The 24,138-nt window shown below is 43.7% G+C and overlaps 3 protein-coding genes across 4 annotated transcripts in view; 2 read left to right on the top strand and 1 right to left on the bottom strand.

The window, feature by feature from the left end:
• SNX5 (sorting nexin 5) overlaps positions 1-24,138 on the bottom strand; it is a 1,173,556-nt gene that overhangs the window by 169,773 nt on the left and 979,645 nt on the right. The window lies entirely within an intron of this gene.
• Positions 6,482-10,487, top strand: LOC126010786 (protein PET117 homolog, mitochondrial). Its single transcript, XM_049774374.1, has 2 exons — positions 6,482-6,588; positions 10,341-10,487. The coding sequence occupies exons 1-2, from the start codon at positions 6,493-6,495 to the stop codon at positions 10,485-10,487; spliced, it is 243 nt and encodes an 80-aa protein (XP_049630331.1). The 5' UTR covers positions 6,482-6,492.
• The window catches only part of KAT14 (lysine acetyltransferase 14), a 41,321-nt gene continuing 27,920 nt past the window's right edge, over positions 10,738-24,138 (top strand). Inside the window, exons 1-4 of the mRNA XM_049774330.1 lie at positions 10,738-11,007; positions 13,365-13,483; positions 20,337-20,458; positions 23,955-24,136. Of these exons, the coding sequence (XP_049630287.1) occupies positions 10,749-11,007; positions 13,365-13,483; positions 20,337-20,458; positions 23,955-24,136 (682 nt within the window). The 5' untranslated portion in view covers positions 10,738-10,748. The remainder of the gene's footprint in view (positions 11,008-13,364; positions 13,484-20,336; positions 20,459-23,954; positions 24,137-24,138) is intronic.

Genomic DNA, 24,138 nt, shown 5'->3' with positions numbered 1-24,138 from the left:
CTGTTATGGTTCACGCCCTCTCCCAAGAAAACTCAAAACAAAAAATATGAGACAAAAATAAATAAGTAACATGTGCTTGGTGCTTGAATTTATTAAGTAATGCTTGACTTTGAAATGACATTTAACTTATTTATTTATTGGTTTGGGGCCACACCTGGCATGGCTCAGAACTTATTCTTGGCTCTGCACTCAGGGGTCATTCTTAGTGGTGCTCAGTGGATCATATGGGATGCTGGGGTCAGCCACATGTAAGGCAAAGACCCAGCTGCTGTGCTATCACTCTAGCCCTTACATTTTTTGGAAGGTGGGGGCTATACCCAGTGATGCTTAGGGTTTACTCCTGGCAGGCTCAGGAGACAATATAGGATGCTGGGGATCAAACCCCTACCTGTTGCACTATCATTCCTGCCTCTTATTTGTTTGTTTGTTTGTTTATTTATTTATTTATTTATGTATTCTTTTGGTCTTTGGGTCATACCCGGCAATGCTCAGTGTTTACTTCCTAGCTCTGCTCTCAGAAATCACTCCTGGCAGGCTCAGGGGACCATATGGGATGCTGGGGATCAATCCAGAGTCGGCTGTGTACAAGACAAATGCCCTACGCACTGTGCTATCTATGACTCCAGACTCTTAAATTTATTTTTTAAGAGATTTACCTCCTGTCACTTACATTGGCACAATATGGACAAATAGAAAAGCACTTAAAAGATGAATGTTGAGGGGCCGGAGTGGTGGCGTTATAGGTAAGGCGTCTGTCTTGCAAGCTCTAGCCTAGGATGGACCGTGTTTTGATCTTTCGGCTTCCCAGATGGTCCCCTCCCAAGCCAGGAGCGATTTCTGAGTGCTTAGCCAGGAGTAACTCCTGAGTGTCAATGGGTGTGGCCCAAAAACAAAAACAAAACAAAACTAAAAGATGAATGTTGTAGATGCTCTTGGGTAAGGTTGACCAAGACTCAGCCCTAACCAATATTTTGCATAGCTTGCTTGTACAGAAAGAAGTTCTTTGAATTCTAGTGGGGAAAAATAGGTTTAATGATAATATCTCAACATTGGTAGCTTTATCTTAACACTGGATACTCTGCAGGTTTGAAAACACTCACTTTTCCCTTTGGGGGAAAATGAACAAATCGTAGCACAGTTCCTTATGTTATTCTCAACTACTATGGCATTCCATCATTTAAAGTCACAGTCATGGAAGTATGTAGATTCCTTATTTCTCCCTTGTGTAGACAAAGCTCTAAGTAATCTCAGCAGAAGATGACAAGGGCAAGAAGGTGATCAGTGTTTTCCCTACCAGGTGGCAAGGGGAGGAGGCATAGCCCAAGCCTGACCAATCTGCTTACATAAGAGTTAGTTCAAACTGGGACAGAGAAATAGTATAACTTGGCAAATGCTTGACTTGCACATGGCCAAATCTGTTTCAATTCTGGGCACCCCATTTGGTCCCCTAAGCATTGCCAGGAGTGAGCACTGCCAGGAGCGATCCCAGAGTGCAGAGCCAGGCATGATCCTAGAGTGCAAAGAGCTAGGAGTAAGCCTTAAGCCCCTCTGGTGTGGCCTAAAAACAAAGGGAAAAAAGAAATGCAAATAATAACCTGTAAAGTGGGGCCAGAGAGATAGTGCAGCAGGTAATGAGCTTGCCTTGCAAGCAAGAGACCCGGGTTAGGTCCTCAGCATCCCCTAGAATCCTTCTAGTTTTGCCAGGATTAATTTCTAGATGCAGAACCAGCAGTAACCCTGAGCACTGCTGGGTGTGGCACCCCAAAATAAAAAACTAAACAAGAATGTAAGCAAAGTACATAAGTCAGACCATTCATCAGAAGAAAGCGGTTGGAGAGAGGTGATCAAATAACTACTGAGGAATCCCATTCCTGTTTTCCCAATGATGCCTCCAGAAAGGATCAAAATGGGGCAATCAACACAAGAGAACTTTAGCAAGGGCAGAGAAAATTCTTATCAGAAATTATTGAGTTAAAGAAGACTAACTGTGGCTGGGGACAGAGCCCAAAGGGGTGGAACACATGCAGGCATTAAATGCTGGAACCCCCGGTTTGATCCCTGGCTTGACATGGTCTAGTGAGTAGGACTAGGGTTGACCTAACTAGGATGGAATGAAGTAGCTGAAAAACTTACAAGAAAACATAATAGAGGTGCTGAACAGCAGAATGGCAGGGAGTAAAATATTAAATCAGTGAACTCAAGGATAAGTTAAAAAAAAAAGGAGAGAAACTTTAAAAATTTAGGTCACCACGTTCACACCAGGCTAGCTCCAGAGACTCATTCTTTTATATCTCTTTTTAAATTTTTATTGTGGCCAAAGTGTGTTACAAATCTTTCAGAGTAATATTCAAGGTACATAGTGATAATAAATAAGAGGAATTTCCACCATCAATGTTGTCCTCCCTCCACTCCTTTTCCCAGCATGCATCCCACTTCTCTTGTACCCCCAGAATGCTAGTGAAACTGGTCCCTACTTGTACAGCTTGCTGTAGATTGGGTATTGATTCTGTTGTCATTGACTTTGGGTTTAGTGTTCAAGTCTGATCATTTTTTATTTCCACTAAATGTTCATATGACTGTCTAGTCCTGGTACCGTCCATTTTTCCCCCTCAAATTATGAGTCTGAGCAAGATGATTTCAGTAAAGTGGTTCTATTGGAAATATAAGAAATGAAAAGGGGCGGGCCCGGAGAGATAGCACAGCGGCATTTGCCTTGCAAGCTACCAATCCAGGACCAAAGGTGGTTAGTTGGAATCCAGGTGTCCCATATGGTCTCCCGTGCCTGCCAGGAGCTATTTCTGAGCAGACAGCCAGGAGTGACCCCTGAGCACTGCCAGGTGTGGCCCCCCAAAACAAAACAAAACAAAAAACAAAAAAAGGATGAAACAACAACAAAAACAAAAAAAGTCAAAAACCACACAAACCAGCAACTACTTAAGGTTTGTGTCTTCTTCTTCTTCTTCTTCTTCTTCTTCTTCTTCTTCTTCTTCTTCTTCTTCTTCTTCTTCTTCTTCTTCTTCTTCTTCTTCTTCTTCTTCTTCTTCTTCCTCTTCTTCCTCCTCCTCCTCCTTCTTCTTCTCTTCCTTCTCCTCCTCCTCCTCCTCTTTACCTTCCTCCCTCCCCCTCCTCCGTCCATCCCCCTCCTCCCTTCCCCCTCCTCCATCTCTTCCCTAGGAAGAGATTGGAGTTGGGGAAAAAATACTATTAGTTATCAGGAGGTAACTTTTGGAATCTAGGCCTGTCTTTCCTTCTAAGAATACAAAAAAAAAAAAAAAAAAAAAGGTGATCTAGAAAAAATTTTAGAAGGGATGAAGAAGTTCTAATCAGATGTAGCTGCTAGGACATTGAAGGTTTGGGTTTTATATAATTTTATCTTATTTTTTGATTTTTGGCCCTCCTCCCTCCCCCTCCTTCTTCTTCCCATCTCCTCCTACTCCTCCCCCTCCTCCCCTCCGTCTTCCCCACCTCTCTCCTCCCTCTTCCCTCCCCTCTCTTCCCTCCCTTCTCTTCCCTCTCCCCCTCCTTCCTTTTTATTCCTCCCTCCCCCTCCTTCCTCCCCTTCCTCCCTCCCCTCCTCCTTCCTTCCTCCCCTCTTTTCTCTCCCCCTCCCTCTCATCCCTCCCTCCTCCCTCCTTCCCTTTTCCTCCCTCCCTCATCCTCCCTTTCTCCTCCTCCCTCCGTCCCCCTTCTTTTTTGTTTTGCCTTTTTTTGTGCGTGTGGTTTATGGGTCACACCCGGCAGTGCTCAGGGGAAACTCCTGGCTCCATGCTCAGAAAATGCTCCTGGCAGGCACAGGGGACCATATGGGACGCCGGATTCGAACCGATGACCTTCTGCATGAAAGGCAAACGCCTTACCTCCATGCTATCTCTCCGCCCCCCCCCCCGTTCTTTTTTGCATAAGCACAGTAAGTATTGGAGAAATTGGAAAGGGAATTCCCTTGGCCTAAGAGATACAGGGTTTCTCTTGAAGCATACTGCCATGGAAACTACTACAGGCTCCATTAACACTCATTTTCACATTTTTCACATCTCCGAAGCCTTTTGCTGAAGCCAGGAAACTTTCTGCTCAGTTGTGAATGATAACATCAGGCCTCTGTAGCTAGAGATCTTGGTATTTGCATAGGTCATAAGATGAAGGCTAGGAGAGAGATTTTTCTTTATGGTTCTAGAAGTTCTGTTCCATTGTTGTTGTAATCAGTCTTCTGCAATTAGTGGTCTTGGTTTTTGCTCAGATCCTTGGACAAATCCTCGGATAGAGTCTTTCAGTGCGGTTCGAGAAGTTATGCTCAGTCGCAGTTGTCAAAGTCAGACCTCTGGAATTAGAGATATTGGTTTCATTCTTTTATATTTTGAAAGACATATAAACCAGGCTGTGGAAGATTATGGGTACACTGGACACACAGCAGAAAGCTGGTCATCTCACAAGGAGAAGGGGGCCACCCCATCCTGCTTAAATCACACCTATGCATTCATCACCCAAAATCACTGCTTTCTCTCTGGCCCTGCCTCACCACTCCTCTATGATTCTTTTCGGGGACACCAATCTGATCAAACTTCAGGTATGACCATATTCAGGCTGATATCACCAGAGGGTTTTTGTTGTTGTTGTTGCTGGTTTTTTGGGGGTTTTGTTGTTGTTGTTGCTGCTGTTGTTTGGTTTTTGGGTCACACCCAGCAGTGCTCAGGGGTTACTCCTGGCTCTGTGCTCAGAAATTGCTCCTTTGCTCCTGGCAGGCACGGGGCCTATATGAGATGCCAAGAATCGAACCACCTTTTGTCGTGGATCTGCTGTGTGCAAGGCAAATGCCTTACCATTGTGCTATTTCTTCAGCCCCCACCAGAGGATTTTTGGAGTGAGAGCAGGCGCCCTTCCCACTCCCCATCCTCCTTATTCTAAGAGGTATGATGGCGGAGAACAGACACCACAAAAGCTACAGTTTCAGTAATAGTGCTTTGAAATCCTGGACAACTTCATTTGTTTGATTATTTTCATCCATATAAGAATGCACCAATTTAACAGAACGGACAACTAACAACAAGAGCTTACTAAACCTTCTGCTATGTATGGTATTTATGTCTTCTTTGGAGATACAATAATTTTCACAAATGTGTTGCCATTGTATTTCCTTTTTAATTTCTCTCTCAACTTTTCTTTTTTCTTTCTCTTCTTTAAATAACGTTGCTCTTACACAACTAACAACAAGAGCTTACTAAACCTTCTGCTATGTATGGTATTAATGTCTTCATTGGAGATACAATAATTTTCACAAATGTGTTTGCCATTGTATTTCCTTTTTAATTTCTCTCTCAACTTGTTTTTCTTTCTCTTCTTTAAATAACGTTGCTCTTACTTACACAACTAACAACAAGAGCTTACTAAACCTTCTGCTATGTATGGTATTAATGTCTTCATTGGAGATACAATAATTTTCACAAATGTGTTTGCCATTGTATTTCTTTTCTAATTTCTTTCTCAACTTTTCTTTTTTCTTTCTCTTCTTTAAATAACGTTGCTCTTTTTTTTTTTTTTTTGGGTCACACCCGGCATTGCTCAGGGGTTACTCCTGGCTGTCTGCTCAGAAATAGCTCCTGGCAGGCACAGGGGACCATATGGGACACCGGGATTTGAACCAACCACCTTTGGTCCTGGATCGGCCGTTTGCAAGGCAAACGCTGCTGGCTATCTCTCCGGGCCCGACGTTGCTCTTACTTATACACCTAACAACAAGAGCTTACTAAACCATCTGCTATGTAATAGTATTAATGACTTCATTGGAGATACAATAATTTTCACACATGTGTTTGCCATTTTATTTATTTTTTTAATTTTTTTTCTCAACTTCTTTCTCTTCTTTAAACAACATTACTCTTATCTGCAAACAACTGCAGTACGGTTAACTAAGGGCTGCATTTTCTGCATTTTCTTTTTTTTTTTTTTTTTTTTTTTTTGGTTTTTGGGCCACACCCAGTAACGCTCAGGGGTTACTCCTGGCTATGCACTCAGAAGTTGCTCCTGGCTTGGGGGACCATATGGGACACCGGGGGATCGAACCGAGGTCCATCCAAGGCTAGCGCAGGCAAGGCAGGCACCTTACCTTTAGCGCCACCGCCTGGCCCCTGCATTTTCTTTAAATGAAGTAAAAATAAAATTAGCTAACGTAAGAGAGTTAGGGGCTCGCATCCAAGAAAGAACAGCGTTGACACGAGAGCCCCAACACTCCTGCCGGATGATGATGGATGCAGCTTTCGGCCTAGAATTGCACTGGGACCTGGGGCTGCTGGGGATCTGCTCTACAGGGGAAGCCCGGGTCTTCCCGGCCGAGCTCCTCCTCCCTAGGGCGGCCCCAACTGCCGGCCGACGGAAGCGCAGCTCGGCCGGCTGTCAGTCGATTGCTCGCGCCTGGCGGGCTCTGCGCTCGAGGGGTCGAGCCTGGCGGGCGGCGCGGGGGAGGCGCGCGCGGGGCCGGGTGGCGCGGGGCCCGTCGTGGGGATGTCGCGGGGCTCGCGGGTGGCCCTGGGCCTGTCGCTGCTGCTGACCTCGGCCACGGTGGCCGGCGTGCACCTCAAGCAGCGGCTGGACCAGCAGGTGGGTGCTGCCCCGGGACGCCCCCGGAGGCACCCGGGCCTTGTGCTGCCCGTCTTCGGACCCTGGCGGGCTGCGGCTCTCCCGGGGCTGCTGCCCAGTAGAGGAGGAGTTGGGGGTCCCGTGGGGGGCGTCCAGCACGCCCCCGGGTCTCCCCCACTCCCGGGCCCCGATAGGGAGGGGCTTCCTCCGGGGTGTCCCAACTTTTATCTGATTAACTTTTTTTTGGGGGGGGGGACCCACCTTGGCGGTGCTCAGGGCTTTGTGCTCAGGAATCGCTCCTGGCAGGCTCGGTGGGGGAACCTGATGGGATGCCCGGGATCGAACCCGGGTTGGCCGCGTGCTAGGGTTAGGCAGATGCCGTCTCCGCTGTGCTAGCGCTAGCTCCGGTCTTTAGTTTTTGGGTCACACCGGCAGCGCTCAATTAGGGGTTCCTCCTGGCTCCACGCTCAGAAATCGCTCCTGGCAGGCTCGGGGGACCCTATGGGAGGCCGGGATTCGAACCACCGTCCTTCTGCATGCGAGGCAAACGCCCTGCCTCCGTGCTCTCTCTCCGGCCCCCAGGTCTTTATTTTTTTCAACGGCTTTGTCAGCTTAAGTTTGCATATATAGGTCGATGTAGGTATTTTTGGTTTGGGGTCACACCCGGCGGCACTCAGGGGTTACTCCAGATTCTGCACTCAGAAATCACTCCTGGCTGGCTCCCAGAGCCTTATAGGATGCCATGATCCAACCTGGGACGGACACTTGCAAAGCAAATGCCCTTCCTGCTCTGTCCCCGTGTTAGTAAGCTTTTACCTAATGAAAAGTTGGCCCCGTGTCCTCAAAGAAACTGGTAATAAACTTAGGGCCTTCATGTGTGTTTTCTGCTGCCGAGGATTGAACCTGGTCAGTGTGAGGTTTTGCACTCTACTACCAAGCGACAGATATAGTTCCTGAGTTACTATTATTATTGTTATTATTATTATTATTATTATTATTATTATTATTATTATTATTATTATTATTTTGGGTTGGGGGGCTACACCCGGTGGTGCTCAGGAATCACTCTCAACAGGCTTGGGGGACCATGTGGGATGCTGGAGATTGAACCTGGGATGGCCCCGTGCATAGCGATTGCCCTACCTACTTTTCTATGGGTCCCTCATTATTATTATTATTATTTTAAGGAACAGTTTGCTATCTGGTCTTTGGGAATGATTGAGGTACTGACCCCACATTTTTCTTTTTCCTGTGTCAGTGTTTCCACATCAACCCATGACTAGCCTATCAGTGGATGACCCATTCCTCCTTGCTCGGTTAATATTTTCTTGATTGAAACTGACAAACATTTAACGACTGGTTGTCACCTGGTGAGACACTGCACCAGGCATCTTAAGAAAAAAAGATAAGGAAGCAGAACAGGTCTGGTGGGGGCGTGGGGGGGGAGTAATAAACTGGGGGGACTAGGTGTGAATAGTTTTGTCTTGGAGTTTGTCTGAGAGCTCTTTGAGCTACAGATGAAACAGGAGATTTCTGTCCTTAGTGGAGATGAAGAGATCCAGGAATGTTGACAAGGGAAAGCTGGTTATTTTCATCCTTTAAGAAACTTTTTAGGGCATTGTTATTAAAATATTCATAATGAGTTTCAGGCATATGCTGTTTCAATGCCAGTTCCTCACCACTTTGTTCACCTGGTTCTTCCTAGTCTGTCTCCTTGACAGGCATATTTTTTAAGTTTGGCTATTGCAGTTCAGGCCTTCTGATTATGGTGCTTTTGAATGTCTAGTGTAGTTCTATACCTGTACACACCTCTGTACACCTGTTTGCCTGAGGCCTTAGCCCCCTGGTTTCTCTGATTCCCCATCCTTCTCTATCTTTATGTCAGGACAAGGGTAATCTGGGTATCAGTGGAAATTCTTTGACAGATTGATAAAACTGTCAGTGATGAAGGGGCAGGGAAGAGATTGGAGTTGGGAAAAAGATACTATTGGTTATCAGAAGGTAATTTTTGGAATCCAGGCCCATCTTTCCTCCTAAAAAGAATATAAAAAACAGGTGATCTAGGAAAAGTTTTAGAAGGGATGGAGAAGGTATATCAGATGTTGCTCCCAGGACATTGAAAGCTTAAGTTTAATTTGTTTTAATTTAATTTAATTTAATAATTTTTTGATTTTTGAGCCACACCCAGTGGCACTCAGATTACTCTGTGCTTAGAAATCACTTCTGGTGGGCTTGGGGTGTCCAGGTTCTAATCCGAATTAGCCAGGTGCAAGACAAATCCGCTACTTATCCTGCTGTCACTCAGGCCCTAGGCTTGGATTTTATTAATTTTGTTTGTTTTGTTTTTGGGTTACACCCAGTGATGATCAGGTGTTACTTATGGTGATGTGCTCAGAAATCGCTCCTGGCTTGGGGGACCATATGGGACGCCGGGGGAACAAACCGCGGTCTGTCCTAGGCTAGCGCCTTGGGATGCCTTACCGCTCCGTGCCACTGCTCCGGCCCCTTTATGAATTTTTTTTGTTTTATTTTTTGCCACATTCACCAGGACTGAGTTTACCCCCTGGCTCTTTGCTCATGCCTCATGTCTGGTGGAACACAAGGGACTTTATGTGGTGCTGGGGATCAAACTTGTATTTGGTCACATGCAAGGCAAGTATCTTACATACTATACTTTATTTAAAAAAAACAAGAAACATATTAAGAACCCATTGTACTGGGATTTTTTTTTTTTTTTTTTTTTTTGGTTTTTGGGCCACACCCGGTGGTGCTCAGGGGTCACTCCTGGCTGTCTGCTCAGAAATGGCTCCTGGCAGGCACTGGGGACCATATGGGACACCGGGATTCGAACCAACCACCTTAGGTCCTGGATTGGCTGCTTGCAAGGCAAACACCGCTGTGCTATCTCCGGGCCTTATACGGGGATTTTTAAGAATTTGAGATAAGGATGGGCTGTTGGTTGTGAAATTGATCTGTAAATTTTTGTTCTGAGGGGTTTTAGAGTAGGACAGACTGGGTTCCCCCAGGCTGAGCATGTCCAGAGAGGATGCCTGTTTGGCTTGTATGTTTTAAAAAGCCATCCAAGGGATTTTAACTTGCAGTTGGGTTTGAGAACCAATGTTCAGAGAGAAGAGCAAATTAGAAAGATTTAGGAAGTGAACCTTTGGATTTTTTTTGTTTGTTTGTTTTGTTGGTTCTATTTTTGGGGAGAGGGCACACAAAGTGATCAAAGGTTACTCCTGTCTCTGCCTCAGGAAGCACTCTCTCTGAGTGATTCAGGGATAGAACCTGAGTTGGCTGCACGCAAGGTGAATATGCTACCAGGTGTACTATTGCTCTGGCTTCCTATTTGTTTCTGTTATTGCTGTTATCTGATTTTGGGACATACACCAGTATGCTCAGGGGTTGCTCTTGGCTGCACTCAGAAATTACTCCTGGCAGGCTCAGCGGACCATATGGGATGCTAGGAATCGAAACCAGGTCCATCCTGGCTCCGCTACTTGCAAGGCAAACGCCCCACAGCTGTGCTAGCTCTCTGAGATTTTCTTAAAATATGGCAAGAATTTGTTCTAGTGATAATAGTGTTTAGCAAACTACCAGATTAACTTGATGGTTGCTTTATTATGTTTTACATTCTTATAGAACATGAAAACAGTAATTTAGAAGCTTGAGGTTTCCTATGAGTTGTGGCCACACTGTGTTTTGGGCTGAATGTCCCCAGGATGGGAGCTGCCTATTCAGGATGTTACTGAAATCTGTTTTTTACATTTTAGAGGCTTCATTCTGGTGTGATCAGAGACATCGAGAGACAGAAGCGGAAACAAGAGAACATTCGTCTTTTGAGCGAACAGATCACTTTGACGGAGCAACTTGAAGCAGAGAGAGAAATGTCGTCAACCAAGGAGTCTCAAGAAACATGACTTGAACTGAATGTGCAATGTCAGTGGACAGATGGTGTGGAAAAATGTTTGTGTTTGTGTTAATGGAGAACAATTTAGGGAGATAGATCTTCAGCGTTTTAAGTTTGGCTTAATAGAGAAAGGGAAATGATGGCTCTTATATTCTAGACTGTAACTTAGAGTTGAGTCAAGAAGGGATATTCTGTTTCTGTGGTCCTGATCTAGGTGGCCCGGCAATAGAATCCTTACTGAAAAGCACTTTTAGCCTGGAAAAAGGAAAGGATGGATAGTAACATCCATCTCGGTAGTTTGATAAGTCGGCATGATGATGAAGCCACAAGAACATCCACCTCAGAAGGGCTGGAGGAGGGGGAAGTGGAAGGAGAGACTCTCCTGATTGTGGAGTCAGAAGATCAAGCATCTGTGGACTTGTCCCATGACCAGAGCGGGGATTCCCTCAACAGCGATGAAGGTGATGTGTCGTGGTTGGAAGAGCAGCTGTCATACTTCTGTGACAAGTGCCAGAAGTGGATCCCAGCCAGTAAGGAGCTTCTCCATTTCTTGGGCTTTGTGAATTTTTCTGTGAAGCTTTGGTTTTCTAACCTGTGAAAGAAATACGATTGTAAAAGAGAACTTAACCAAAGGGAATCTTAGCCATTTAGTTGATGACTGCTGATTTAAAGCAGACACATATGTATTAACAAAAATAAAAAAAATCACTGTCAACCGATCACATTGTTAAATGTCTTCGATTGGTAACCCAATAAAAACAAAAGATTGGTAATCTGTGTTAAAGACTTAGTGACATTTTTCTAGTAAGATCATGTTATTGGCCATGGGACAAAATTAGAGGCTAAATTATAGGATGGTCATTCGAGTTCTCATTCTAATGATATTTAACTGCGATTGGGTGTTGAGTCAGATCAGAGATAGCAGCTTAAAAGCACTGTGTGCCTTTTGTCTAGGGTTATTCTGGTTTTCCTACATGTCATCCTCCTTGATATACTAACAAATATTGTGGACATACCAGCTCCTCTTCATACTTTAAGTCAGCTGCCTGTGTTCTACCTCTTGAGTGGTTTGCCAGTTGTCCCCACTCTTGACAAAATAGGATTTTTCATCTGAACAGAGAATAATATCTGCAAATCTATTCAAGAAATTTTTTATGTAATGGAATTTGTGAGTAGGTCAGATTTAGTATGTATGTAGTGGAACAGGTCATTCTCTGATTGGGTGTAAATGTTTTTAAGATGGATGCATAATTAATGACATTTTCACAGAAACCTAAAACAAGAATCTACCACCTCTTAGCTAGTTTTTGTTTTGTTTTGTTTTGTTTTGTTTTTTTATTTCTGACCTGTCTCTTGAGTTCTGCTAAAAAGAAATCTCAATGACTTCCCCCTCATCTCATAGGGTACATTTTTTCCCCCCCCCTTAGGGTACATTTTAAATGGTCCTTTGTGATAAACACTTAGTAGCTTTATCCTCTGCCCTTAATATCCTCTTATCACCACACAGAAACAACTTTGAACTTTGTAGTAAGGCTGTACTTGAACCATTTTTTTTTTTTTTGCCTCCCTCCAATTCATACTCTGTAGAACCTTTAATATTTCAATTTTTTCTCAGATTTGCATCTCCCTTGTGTTCCTCCCACTTTGCTTCCAGCTTTCTTATTAAGGATTGGGTACCCTTGATTTTCCTTTTAGTACCTGGGCCTGAGCTCCATCCCAGGTTCATGTGTGTTCACTTTGCTTTGTGGTGCACATCACATTCCGTTTGAGTGGTTACATGTCTCCTAAAGCTTTGGTATTATCAAGAAATTGCAGACCGGGGCCCAATTTCTAGAGAAATACTTTTTATAGATAGGTCCAGACTGACAATGAAAACAACTCTGTGCCAGAGCATTAGTAGAGCAAGTAGAGCATTTGCCTTGCATGCAACTGACCTGAATTTAATCCCTGGCCTCCCATATCATCCCCAAGCACCACCAGGAGTAATTTCTGAGTGTAGAGCTAGGCGTAGCCCCTGACTATCCCCAGGTATGGCCTAAAAAAAACAAAAAAAATAAAACATGGGGCTGGGTAGTACAGTGAGTAGGGTGCTTGCTTTGCACTAGGCTGACCCAGGTTTGACCTCTAGCATCCCATATGTTCCCCTGAGCACTGCCAGGAGTAATTTCTGAGTGTAGATCCAAGAGCAATCCCAGAGCATCACTGGGTGTAACTAAGTAACCAAAATCAAAACCAAAACAAAACAATAGAACAATTCTGGGCCCTTTCCAGTTGAAGATGAAAAAAGCACTGTACTAGTATGATTACCTGCATCCTCCAAGTTCATAAACAGAAAAGCATTTGGAAACAGCTGGTACAGTCTCTGCCTTGGGCCTTTCGTTCCCAGTTTTAAATTTTGTATGTGCGTCTGTTTTGTTTTCATTTTCAGGTTTTGGGTCATATCTGGCAGTGTTGAGTGCTTATTCCTGGCTTTGCACTCAGGGATTTTTCCTGATGTCTGGGGGGTGGGTTGGTGATCATATATGGTACTGGGGATCAAACCTGGGTCAGTCAAGCAAGGCAAGAACTCTACCAGCCATGCTATTACTTCAGTTCCATATGTTCCCAGTTCTGATCCCAGTGCCTGTCCCATAATAGGAGACTGGATATTCTCTGAGACTGAATGTGAGCAGTGGAAGATTCAGTAATTTCGTCCTAAAAGTTAGGAAACTATAGAGTTAATAGGTAGCAGGAAAAAAATTTACTTTCTTCTCTTCTGTGAGAATGGGATGACAGGAGGTAGGAGGAAAACTACACGGGAAACAAAACATTGAGAAATAGATTAAACCTTTGAGTTACCAGTGGTGTAAGTAAAATATGTGATGTGTGTTTTCTGTTTTTCTCCCAGGTCAGCTGAGGGAACAGCTCAGTTACCTGAAGGGTGATAACTTTTTTAGATTGACTTGTTCTGATTGCTCAGAAGATGGGAAAGAACATTATGAAAGGTTGAAGCTCACATGGCAGCAAGTAAGTGAAAAGTTCTGTAGCAGACTCTGGTTTGATCCCTGGTACTATGTGGTTCCCCACAGTATCACAGGGTACAACTCTAATAGATCCCTGAGCACCCTTATATTCCCATTCTGTGACCCTGCTACATACAAGGCTTATGCTGTACTTAACTCCTTGTACTCTGATTTCAGTCATTTTATGTGGACTTGATTTACTTATTTTGATTTTGGGACCACACCCAGTAGTAGATATTATTTACTCATGTTTCATTTGTGTGTTTTGGCAGTGCCTAGACACTGCTCCCAGCTCTGTGTGGGCAATACAGTACCAAAACATAAATTCCATTTTGCAGGGCATGCATTTTTAGGTGTGCCTTATGGATACTCGTGAAGTACCTACTGTTGCTATCTCTCTGACTCCTCACTCAGTGCCTTTTTTTTTTTTTTTTTTTTTTTGTGGTTTTTGGGTCACACCCGGCAGTGCTCAGGGGTTATTCCTGGCTCCATGCTCAGAAATTGTTCCTGGCAGGCACGGGGGACCATATGGGACGCCAGGATTTGAACTGATGACCTTCTGCATGAAAGGCAAATGCCTTACCTCCATGCTATCTCTCTGGCCCCTCTCTCAGTGCTTTTGTTGTTCACTCTGCAAATATAATGTAGGCCTAGTGATTATTGTGATGAACGAGGCAGCCAAGCTGATTGCTCAGGCAGCTGACCTTCTAGATGTTCATTTAAAAGATTAAGAACCAAATAAGTTAATTAACCATAAAACTTCTTTTGCTGTGAATGAATGAGACATTATGGAGGAAGAGATTTTAAAATTAAACAGTCTAAATCACTGAGATTTCTTGTACATTATAGTTGAATAGCTGCCTTAGACTTTAGTTATAAGCGCTTTTTAAGAAAGTTTCAAAATGAAATTGGTGAGTGGTGAATTTTGGGAGCTTTTTAATACTTTTTTATTGATTGATTTTTATTTTAGGGCACATACTCAGTACTACACAGTGCTTATTTCTGGCTCTCCATGTAGGGATCATTTCTGTTGGTGCTGGGGGATCATATGGGGTTTTGCAATTGAATTTGAGTTGTTCGTGTGCAAGGCAAGTGCCTACTTGCTGTAATATCTCTCTGGTCCAAAGGGAGTCTTTTAAAGGCCTATTTCTAGGAAATATGTAGATATATTTCTAGAAAATATGTAGATAGTAACTCTTACAATATTGAAATTAGTATATTTTTCTCAAGGTGTACATGGGATACTCTACCTAGATAAGGACAGATTAGTATTAACAAATTCTTTTTTTTTGTTTGTTTGTTCGTTTTTTTGGGCCACACCCGGCGTTGCTCAGGGGTTACTCCTGGCTGTCTGCTCAGAAATAGCTCCTGGCAGGCACGGGGGACCATATGGGACACCGGGATTCGAACCAACCACCTTTGGTCCTGGATCGGCTGCTTGCAAGGCAAACGCCGCTGTGCTATCTCTCCAGGCCCATATTAACAAATTCTAATGGTACTATACTCTTATGCAACTTTACATTTGACCTGCAAACAGTTTCTTGGGCCACACCAAGCAGTTCTCAGGGGTTATTTATAGCTCTGCACTCAGTAATCACTCTTGGTGAGCATGGGCAACTAAAGCAAATACCTTATCCATTGTTATTGCTCTGGCCCCCAATATTTTAATTAAATATTTTTTATTGTAACACCATGATTTACAAAATTGTTCATAACATACTTTTTCAGGCATTTAGTTTTCCAACACCAGACCCACCAATGTTCCCAGTTTCTCACCATCTCTCCCAAGCTTGCTCTCTTAGCAGGCACAAATTTATTTCATATGGCTTGTTAGAACAAAATGGCAAATCGATTTATCAAAAAATATATCAGTACATCAATTTTGTGATGATTGTTATATCTCACAATGGTATTAATAAAATCATTGAGGATTTACAGAATTGGCTGGCTAGTTGGTTGGCTAGTTAAACCTTCTGTGTTAATCTTTCACTCATTGAGCTTGGTGAACTTCTTTGGAGTGTTCCCATCAAAGTTGCTGTGCTCCTACTTTGAAATGCATAGGTGTCATGCAGCCACATATGTGGCCACATGCTCCAAGAGCTGTGAAGCTGGAACAGTTCGGTGGCTTGGCCGCTCAATGAAGTTCAATTGTAGAATGGATCATTTCTACTGACAGAAGATGTTAGATATGAGTGGGGTCTTCTGGGCTTTCTGTCAAAGTCAGGGAATCTGCCACCCCACTTTGAGAAGACCCTGGAATTCTTAGCCTAGACCAATCTACCTGGGACAATTCAGTGGCTTGTTATTCTTTTTGAAATAAGTTGTAGAGCCATACTGTCTCTGTGCCTGAAGTATTGGGTGTGGTAGAAGCTGCAGAGCCAGTTGGTAGGGGTAAGGGGAATTTTCCCACCCCTTTTCCAAGAAAGCCCCAGAGTTCTCAGCCTGGAGACCTTTCTGTCTTCAGCATCTTGGTGTTCTTTCTTGAGATGAGTTGTGGAGGTGGGTCATTTCCATGCAGGAAGATACCAGGTGTGTGGGGACTTCTGGGCTTTCTGGCAGGGAGGGGAGGGAAGGGAGTCTCAGCCTGGACTGGCCATCCTGGGATGATTTGGTGGGTTGGTGTTCTTTCTTTAATTAGTTGTGGAGCTGGGCTGCTTCTATCTTAATTTGTTATTTTTTTTTTTTTTTTTTTTTTGTGGTTTTTGGGTCACACCCGGCAGTGCTCAGGGGTTATTCCTGGCTCCAGGCTCAGAAATTGCTCCTGGCAGGCACGGGAGGACCATATATGGGACGCCGGGATTCGAACCGATGACCTCCTGCATGAGAGGCAAACGCCTTACCTCCATGCTATCTCTCCAGCCCCTTAATTTGTTATTTTTAAGAATTAATTTTTAAAGATGAATCCTCTACAGAGGTGCTTCTTTTTTTATTTATTTTATTATATTTTATTATTATTCTTTTTTTTTTTATTCTTTTTTTTGGGGGGGGGGCCACACCCGGTGACGCTCAGGGGTTACTCCTGGCTATGCGCTCAGAAGTTGCTCCTGGCTTTGGGGATCATATGGGAAACCGGGGGATCGAACCTCGGTCCATTCAAGGCTAGCGCAGGCAAGGCAGCACCTTACCTCTAGCGCCATCGCCCGGCCCCTACAGAGGTGCTTCTTAAAAGGGAAATTGGCTTTGTGGTTCAACACAAAATAGGACTGGACTGAATTTTTTTTCCTTTTTGGTGGGGGGAACTCCTGGCAGTACTCGCAGCTTATTCCTGGTTCTGTACTCAGGAATCATTTCTGGAAGGACTTAGTATCCTGTGGTACCAGGGATTAAACCTGGGTTGACTGCATGCATGGAAGGTACTTTGTCCACTATGCTATTGCTCCAGCCTCTCAACTTGAGCACTTAATTTGACTAATACCACTTAAAAATCAACTTTTTGTTTGTTTGAGGGCCACACCTGGCAGTGCTCAGGCAGTGCTCAGGGATCACTCCTGGCAATACTCATGGAATGCTGGCTATCTAACCCAGATTGGACTTGTGCAAGATAAGTGCCATCCCTGCTATACTATCTTTCTCCAAACCCCAAATCATCTTTTAATTTCCTGGAGATGGATTGGTTTTGGAATTACTGGTGTGCAGAAGCTGTGAGTCAGATCCGACAAAGTCTTGGTCTGGCCAGACTGCCAGCCAGTGTTTCTGGTTGTGGCTGAAAAATTCAACCTGTCACAGAAGAGCTGAGACTCTCTAGGTCTTGAGTAAATCCCATTTACTCAAGCCACCAGGTCAGCTGTATATTAGAGTATGGACTGTTTGTATTTATAAATCTTAAGCTTTCTACTTACTGACTTACTGAATTAGCAAGTAGAAATTCTTGTTTTCGTTGTTATCACTGTGGCCGAGATCACATGGCACTTCTGGCCACATCCCCAAGCCCTGCAAATGCTTGTTTGTGCTATAAAATACCAACAGGCAAGAGGATTGTCTCCTAACTTTAAAGGCCACTTTCTTCATTGCTTCCATCCATCTCCAACTCCTCGACAATTTACAAACACTTGAGAGTTAGAGAAGATTTATCACATGTGTTGGGGGAATAGGGTACTTTTTTTTTTTTTTTTTTTTGGTTTTTGGTTCATACCCAGCAGCGCTCAGGGGTTGCTCCTGGCTCTACACTCAGAAATCGCTCCTGGCAGGCACAGGGCAGGGGGGAGGGGGACTGGGGGGGGGGGACAGGACAGGATGGGACACAGACCATATGGGATGCCAGGATTCGAATCACCATCCTTCTGAATGCAAGGCAAATGCCCTACCAGTATGCTATCTCTGGCCCAAGGAAGGACTCATTTTTGAGCTATATATACTTTTTTTTTTTTTTTTTGCCACACCTGGTGATTCTCTCAGAGGTTACTCTGGTGGTGCTCAGGGAACCGTATGGGATGCCAAGAATTGAATCTGGTTCAGCCCTTGAGGACAAGAGCCCTAACCACTGTGCAATCACTTCGGTCCTGAGCTATGTTCACTTTTGTAAGTTTAAGGATGAGAGAAATTATACCTGAGTTAGTGGAAGCTTCAAATTGCTGAGTCTTTTTGCATCTTAAGCTTTTATATCAGACCATTGTGTAATGCTGGGAGGGCAACAACTATAGTGTAGGATCATTAATTAATATTGGGGGTATGAGCTGCTATTTAATAGCCTCTGTACACCATCAGCTTCAGGTTGCTTCTCGTGGGAGGTGTTTTCTTTTTGTTCTTTTTTTTTTGTGGGGGGCACACCCAGTGACATTCAAGGGTTACTTCTGGCTATGTGCTCAGAAATCACTCCTGGCTTGTGGGACCATATGACATGCTGGGATTCGAACCACCTTTGGTCCTGATTGGCTGCATGCAAGCAAATGCCCTACTGCTGTGCTATCGCTCTGGCCCCCAGAAGGTGTTTTTTAATTTGCCGTTGTTCTTTGTGGGATTTTTTTTTTTGTTTTGTTTTTTTTGGATCACACCCAGCGCTCAGGGGTTACTCCTGGCTGTCTGCTCAGAAATAGCTCCTGGCAGGCACGGGGGACCATATGGGACACCGGGATTCGAACCAACCACCTTTGGTCCTGGATCGGCTGCTTGCAAGGCAAACACCGCTGTGCTATCTCTCTGGGCCCTGTTCTTTGTTTTTAGGACCATGCTTAGTGGTGGAATGCATTACTGATATTTTTTTCCGGGGGGACGGGGACTCCTGGAATGAGTTCAGGTCCTCATCAATTTTTTTGTTGTGGGGAGACACTTAGACTAGTCTGCTGGGGTGGGGTATGCTATTTTTACTGGTTATTTTTATTAGGCTGAAAACATGGTTTTGAATAATGTGCATAGTTTTTCCATGTACATGTAATTACACTATTATAAAATTGCATGTCACTGCAAAGAGTATTTGAAAGGATGATGAATATAATAAAAATGTTAAAAGATTCTTTGCAAAGGTGGCAATAAAGTGATTCTCTTTCTTTGCTTTATTATTGAAGTCTTTCTTCCCCTCCGAGGTAAAAATGTCTGCAATTTATTTAAACTGAAGTTTTAAAATTTACTTAGTGTTTCTATAATGTTTTAGGAATACAATGTATTGAAATAATTTACAATGAGATTGTGTTTTATATATATATATATACGTATATATATATATCTAATATATATATATATATATTTGGAAACCACGTCTCCACCTGGGACTATGAATTTGTGACCTGTAGGATAAGAGTTGGGTTAGATGTGAACACTGGGCAGTGTCATGTGACAATGAGCTGAGCCATGAGTTCTTTTGGGGTTGTGCCTACATCTAGTACAGTTTTCCTATGAGCAAGTGTCTACAGCTTAACGTGAGTATGTGGTATCTTAAACTCGTGTTTCAGTATGTGGTATCTTTTTTTTTTTTTTTTTTGGGACACACCCGTTTGATGCTCAGGGGTTACTCCTGGTTAAGCGCTCAAAAATTGCCCCTGGCTTAGGGGGACCATATGGGATGCGGGGGTGGGGGGGGTGGATTGAACCGGTCTCGATCTTTCCTTGGCTAGCGCTTGCAACGCAGACACCTTACCTCTAGCGCCACCTCACCGGCCCCTAGTATGTGGTATCTAATGTTTTTTAGCTATGAAATTCTGAGTCTCCCCCATTCACATCATCCAAAAATGTTTAGAAAAGTATATATGCTGAAAGATTTGTGATTCACTTTGGTCACAAAAAGGAATTATTTAAAAAAAAAAAAAAAGAAAAAGAAAAGGGCCTGGAGAGATAGCACAGCGGTGTTTGCCTTGCAAGCAGCCGATCCAGGACCAAAGGTGGTTGGTTCGAATCCCGGTGTCCCATATGGTCCCCTGTGCCTGCCAGGAGCTATTTCTGAGCAGACAGCCAGGAATAACCCCTGAGCACCGCCGGGTGTGGCCCAAAAACCAAAAAAAAAAGAAAGAAAAGAAAGAAAAGTATATATGCCAGGGGTGGTTGTCAGAATACATAAATAAGTTAGTGCTGTCAGAAAATGCTGACTACAGGGCCCCCCAGACTAACCAGCTATCTACCAACTTGTTTATGATCTACTTGTTGCCTCATTGTACGCAGTGGATTGGAAAGTTGTTCCAACACTGTTAATTACCATAACAGGCCAGTCATATTTAACTTGGAAAGAACACTATGCAAGATTAAGTGGCTGTGGGTAAGATTTGTCTAATGGCAACTTTCAACAAGTAAAATTCTACCTAATGGTATTTCCAATTTCAATATATTAGGCTCTGTGTTCTTCAGCCTTCCTCATAATACAAAGCTGCTTCTTGGCCCCTTTATGATGAGCGGGCTTGATCGTGAATTTCTGCCACCCTTATCTGTTCCAGGTCGTGATGTTGGCAATGTACAACTTGTCTCTGGAAGGCAGCGGCCGCCAAGGTTATTTCCGGTGGAAAGAAGATATCTGCGCTTTTATTGAGAAACATTGGACTTTCTTACTAGGGAATAGGTACCGTGATGGTTAAAAATACTTATTCTCCAATGAAGATGAAAATGAACAATGGGCTGCAGAGCTAGCACAGCGGTAGGGCGTTTGCCTTGCACGCAACCTTGCACGCGGCTGACCTGGGTTCAATCCCTGGCATTCCATATGGTCCCTTGAGCCTACTACAAATGATTCCTGAGTGCAGAGCCAGTAGATGCTGGTTTGAATCCCAATGGTCCCTTGTGCCTGCCAAGAGCGATTTCTGAGTGCAGAGCCAGAGCCAGCAGTAACCCCTGAGTGTAGCCAGGTGTGACCCAAAAACCAAAAAAAAAAAAAAAAAAAAAATAGAACAAATCATTTGAGAATGAGAGACCGTAGTTCTTTAGAGAATTAGAATAGCACATAGGTTAATTGCAGAGAATTCTTTAAATACAGAAAATGTGTTCTCGTTGAAGAAATTCATTTTTGTAACTGCTTAAAAAAAGAAGCTGATTTGGGGGCCAAAGAGATGGGCCAGAGAAATGGGTCAGAGAAAGCAGGGTGCTTTCCTCACAAGCAGTCAACTCAAGTTTTACCTTGGGCTCCCCATTTGGTCCCCCATGCACCACCAGGAGTCATCCCTGAGCACAGAGCCAGGAGTAAGACCTGAGCACTGAGTCAAACAAAATACAACAAAAGCTTATTTTGTATAAAGTCTTAGTGGAATTGTATGCATAATTGGTTTCTGTACTTTTCCCTGTCTACTTCCAGGGAAAGCTGTTTTTACTGAGCATGAAGAGATTTTTTTGTTTGTTTGTTTTTGGGTCACACCCGGCATCGCTCAGGGGTTACTCCTGGCTCCTCACTCAGAAATCACCCCTGGTAGGCACAGGGGACCATATGGGATGCCGGGATTCGAACCACTGTCCTCCTGCATGAAAGGCATACACCTTACCTCCATGCTATCTCTCCGGCCCCAGTATGAAGAGATTTTTAAAGACATTCTTAGAATGTTAAAAAAATTTTTTTGTTTGATTAGCAAGTATAATATAATGGCTGGGGTCCTTGCCTTGCACACGCTGACCTGGGTTCAACCCCTGGCATCCCATATGATCCCCTGAGCCTGCTAGGAGTGATTCCTGAGTGCAGAACCAAGAGTAACCCTTGCGTATTTCTTTCTTTCCTTTCTTTTTTTTTTTTTTTTTTGGTTTTTGGTTTTTGGGCCACACCCGGCGGTGCTCAGGGGTTACTCCTGGCTGTCTGCTCAGAAATAGCTCCTGGCAGGTACGGGGGACCATATGGGATGCTGGGATTCGAACCAACCACCTTTGGTCCTGGATCGGCTGCTTGCAAGTCAAACACCTCTGTGCTATCTCTCCAGCCTCACCCCTGCGTATTTCTGGGTCTGGCCTGAAAACTAAAATAAAACAAACAAAAAAAAAATCAATGTCTTGTTTTCAAGCAATACAATGTGGCAGGTGATCAAAACTGTCTGCCATAACTTGTGCTTCATGAAATTTTTAAAATTGGGGCCGGGCGGTGGCGCTGGAGGTAAGGTGCCTGCCTTGCCTGCGCTAGCCTAGGACGGACCGCGGTTCGATCCCCCGGCGTCCCATATGGTCCCCCAAGAAGCCAGGAGCAACTTCTGAGCCCATAGCCAGGAGTAACCCCTGAGCGTCACAGGGTGTGGCCCCCCAAAAAAAAAAAAAAGAAATTTTTAAAATTAAAATAATAGAAAAATAAAAAACAAATAAATGCCTTGATAACTCAAAAGTTGGCTAGTGCCTGTGATTTGCATTTGGGAGGCCTTGCTTTGATCACTGCCAGTGCATGTTCCCCTAAACCATCTCTGGAATTAGCACCTCTGGGTGTAATGAAAACCATCCCCCCAAATTAAATCAGTGCCTCTTCAGAAGTCAGAAAATTTTATTAATTACGTTTGTTAACTGTACCCATTTATGTACTCTACCCACTCTTTCTAGTATTTGTTTTTATTCTGGAAGATAGAAACATTTATATTTTGGGGGAGGGTCTTGGGCTACACCTAGAGGGCTCACTCCTAGCTTTGTTCTCAGGAATCACTTCTGATAAGGCTCAGGGAACCACATGCTATGTTGGAGATTGAAGCCCAGCCAGCTGCATGCAAGGCAAGCCCTTCCATGCTGTACCATCTCTGACCTCTTATCTACCCTCCTTTGGTGCCTTTTGGTTTCAGAGCTTAGTGTAGTACCAGGCATGCTAATAGGCACATTGCTAATTGACTCTTCCTCGAATAAGTTTTGGCTTTGCTGCTGAGTGCTCTGCCTTGGTGACTACTAGCTTCATCTGACTTAGAGATGCTGGTACAGAGACACTAAGGCCATGTTTTTTGTTTGTTTATTTTATTTTTTTTAGGGGGGTCCATACCCAGCAGAGCTCAGGGGTTACTCCTGTCTTCACTTAGGAATCACTCTTGGCGGTGCTCAGGGGACTGACCATATGGGATGCCAGGGATCGAACCCAGCTCAGCCATGTGCAAAACAAGTGCCCTCTCTGCTGTTATTGCCCTGGCCCCAATTATATATACTCTTATGTAGTTGTTTTTAAATATTTTGGAGCGCTCCTCTATTTGGGGGGAAAAAGTTATTTCTTTAAGTTTCAACTCTTGTGTTTTGGGAACATAGCATACAATTTTATTTCCATAATGCTATATCAAAGTAAATGGGGTAAATGACTGAGAAACATACCTATGTACTCCTTAGGTAAAGTGACATTTTATTGAACCTGATAGTTCTCTTGTTATCTTTCTAAGGAAAGAATATGTTTAATTCATATAGTAAAAAAAAGCAACTCCAGTTAACTGAAATTGACCTACTGAGCTCCATGATGATTGCAATGATGAAAAATGTTTTTTGAACTTTGAATGACTTTATTTAATCTCCTCCCTCCAGCTAGCTTGGAAGACATGTTGTATTCTTTTTATTTTATTTTATTATTTTTTTGTGGGTGGGAAGACGAATATCCATTTTACTCCTGACTCTGTATTCAGGGATCACTCCTGGCAGTGCTCAAGGGAACATATGGTGTGCCGGGGATTAAACCCAGGTTGGCTGTGTGCCAGGCAAACATCCTACCTGCTGTACTATCACTCCAGCCCCAGCATTAAGCACTCTTTTACAGGTTAAGTGTTTTTTAAACCCTTTCTGTGTTTTCTTTTATTATTAACACATTGAGGTCCTGTTGAATTCAGGGGAAAAGAAGTTAAGATTCAGGTAACCCCTAGGCTCCAAGGCCATCAGAAGACTCTATGATCATTACACTATTAGGGCACAGCCATGTGCAAGACAAGTGCCCTTCTCTCCGTACTATCACTCTGGCCTATTTTCTTTCTAAAAAGAAGGAATTGAGGTGGCTACAAGGTGAGAAACTGACTTGGAAGCCAGTTACAAGTCTATAGAGCTCTGCTCTAGACATATGACAGAGTGGGAGTCATCTTGTATGGACAAAGGATGTTTTAGAAACTGAGGAAGGCCAGTAACTTTGAAATTCTTGTGATCTCCAGAAAGAAGACATCAACTTGGTGGAGTACAGTAGCGGGTTGCCTCAGTGTGGGAAGTCCAATGTACTTCCGCTCAGGGGCTCAGGAATTTGGAGAACCGGGATGGTGGAAACTTGTTCATAATAGGCCCCCAACGATGAAGCCAGAAGGAGAAAAATTGTCATCCTCGACTTTGAAAGTCAAAGGT

The sequence above is a fragment of the Suncus etruscus genome, chromosome 6 (genome assembly GCF_024139225.1).
Source record: "Suncus etruscus isolate mSunEtr1 chromosome 6, mSunEtr1.pri.cur, whole genome shotgun sequence".
Lineage (NCBI taxonomy): Eukaryota > Metazoa > Chordata > Mammalia > Eulipotyphla > Soricidae > Suncus > Suncus etruscus.
This window is presented reverse-complemented; position numbering and strand designations above follow the sequence as displayed.

What these genes read in the sequence shown, in the direction of transcription:
- LOC126010786 (XM_049774374.1), top strand. Translation starts at nt 6,493, where the DNA reads ATGTCGCGGGGCTCGCGGGTGGCCCTGGGCCTGTCGCTGCTGCTGACC. An exon ending in AGCAGCGGCTGGACCAGCAG is followed by an intron (nt 6,589 to 10,340) that starts GTGGGTGCTGCC and finishes TTTACATTTTAG; the next exon opens with AGGCTTCATTCTGGTGTGAT.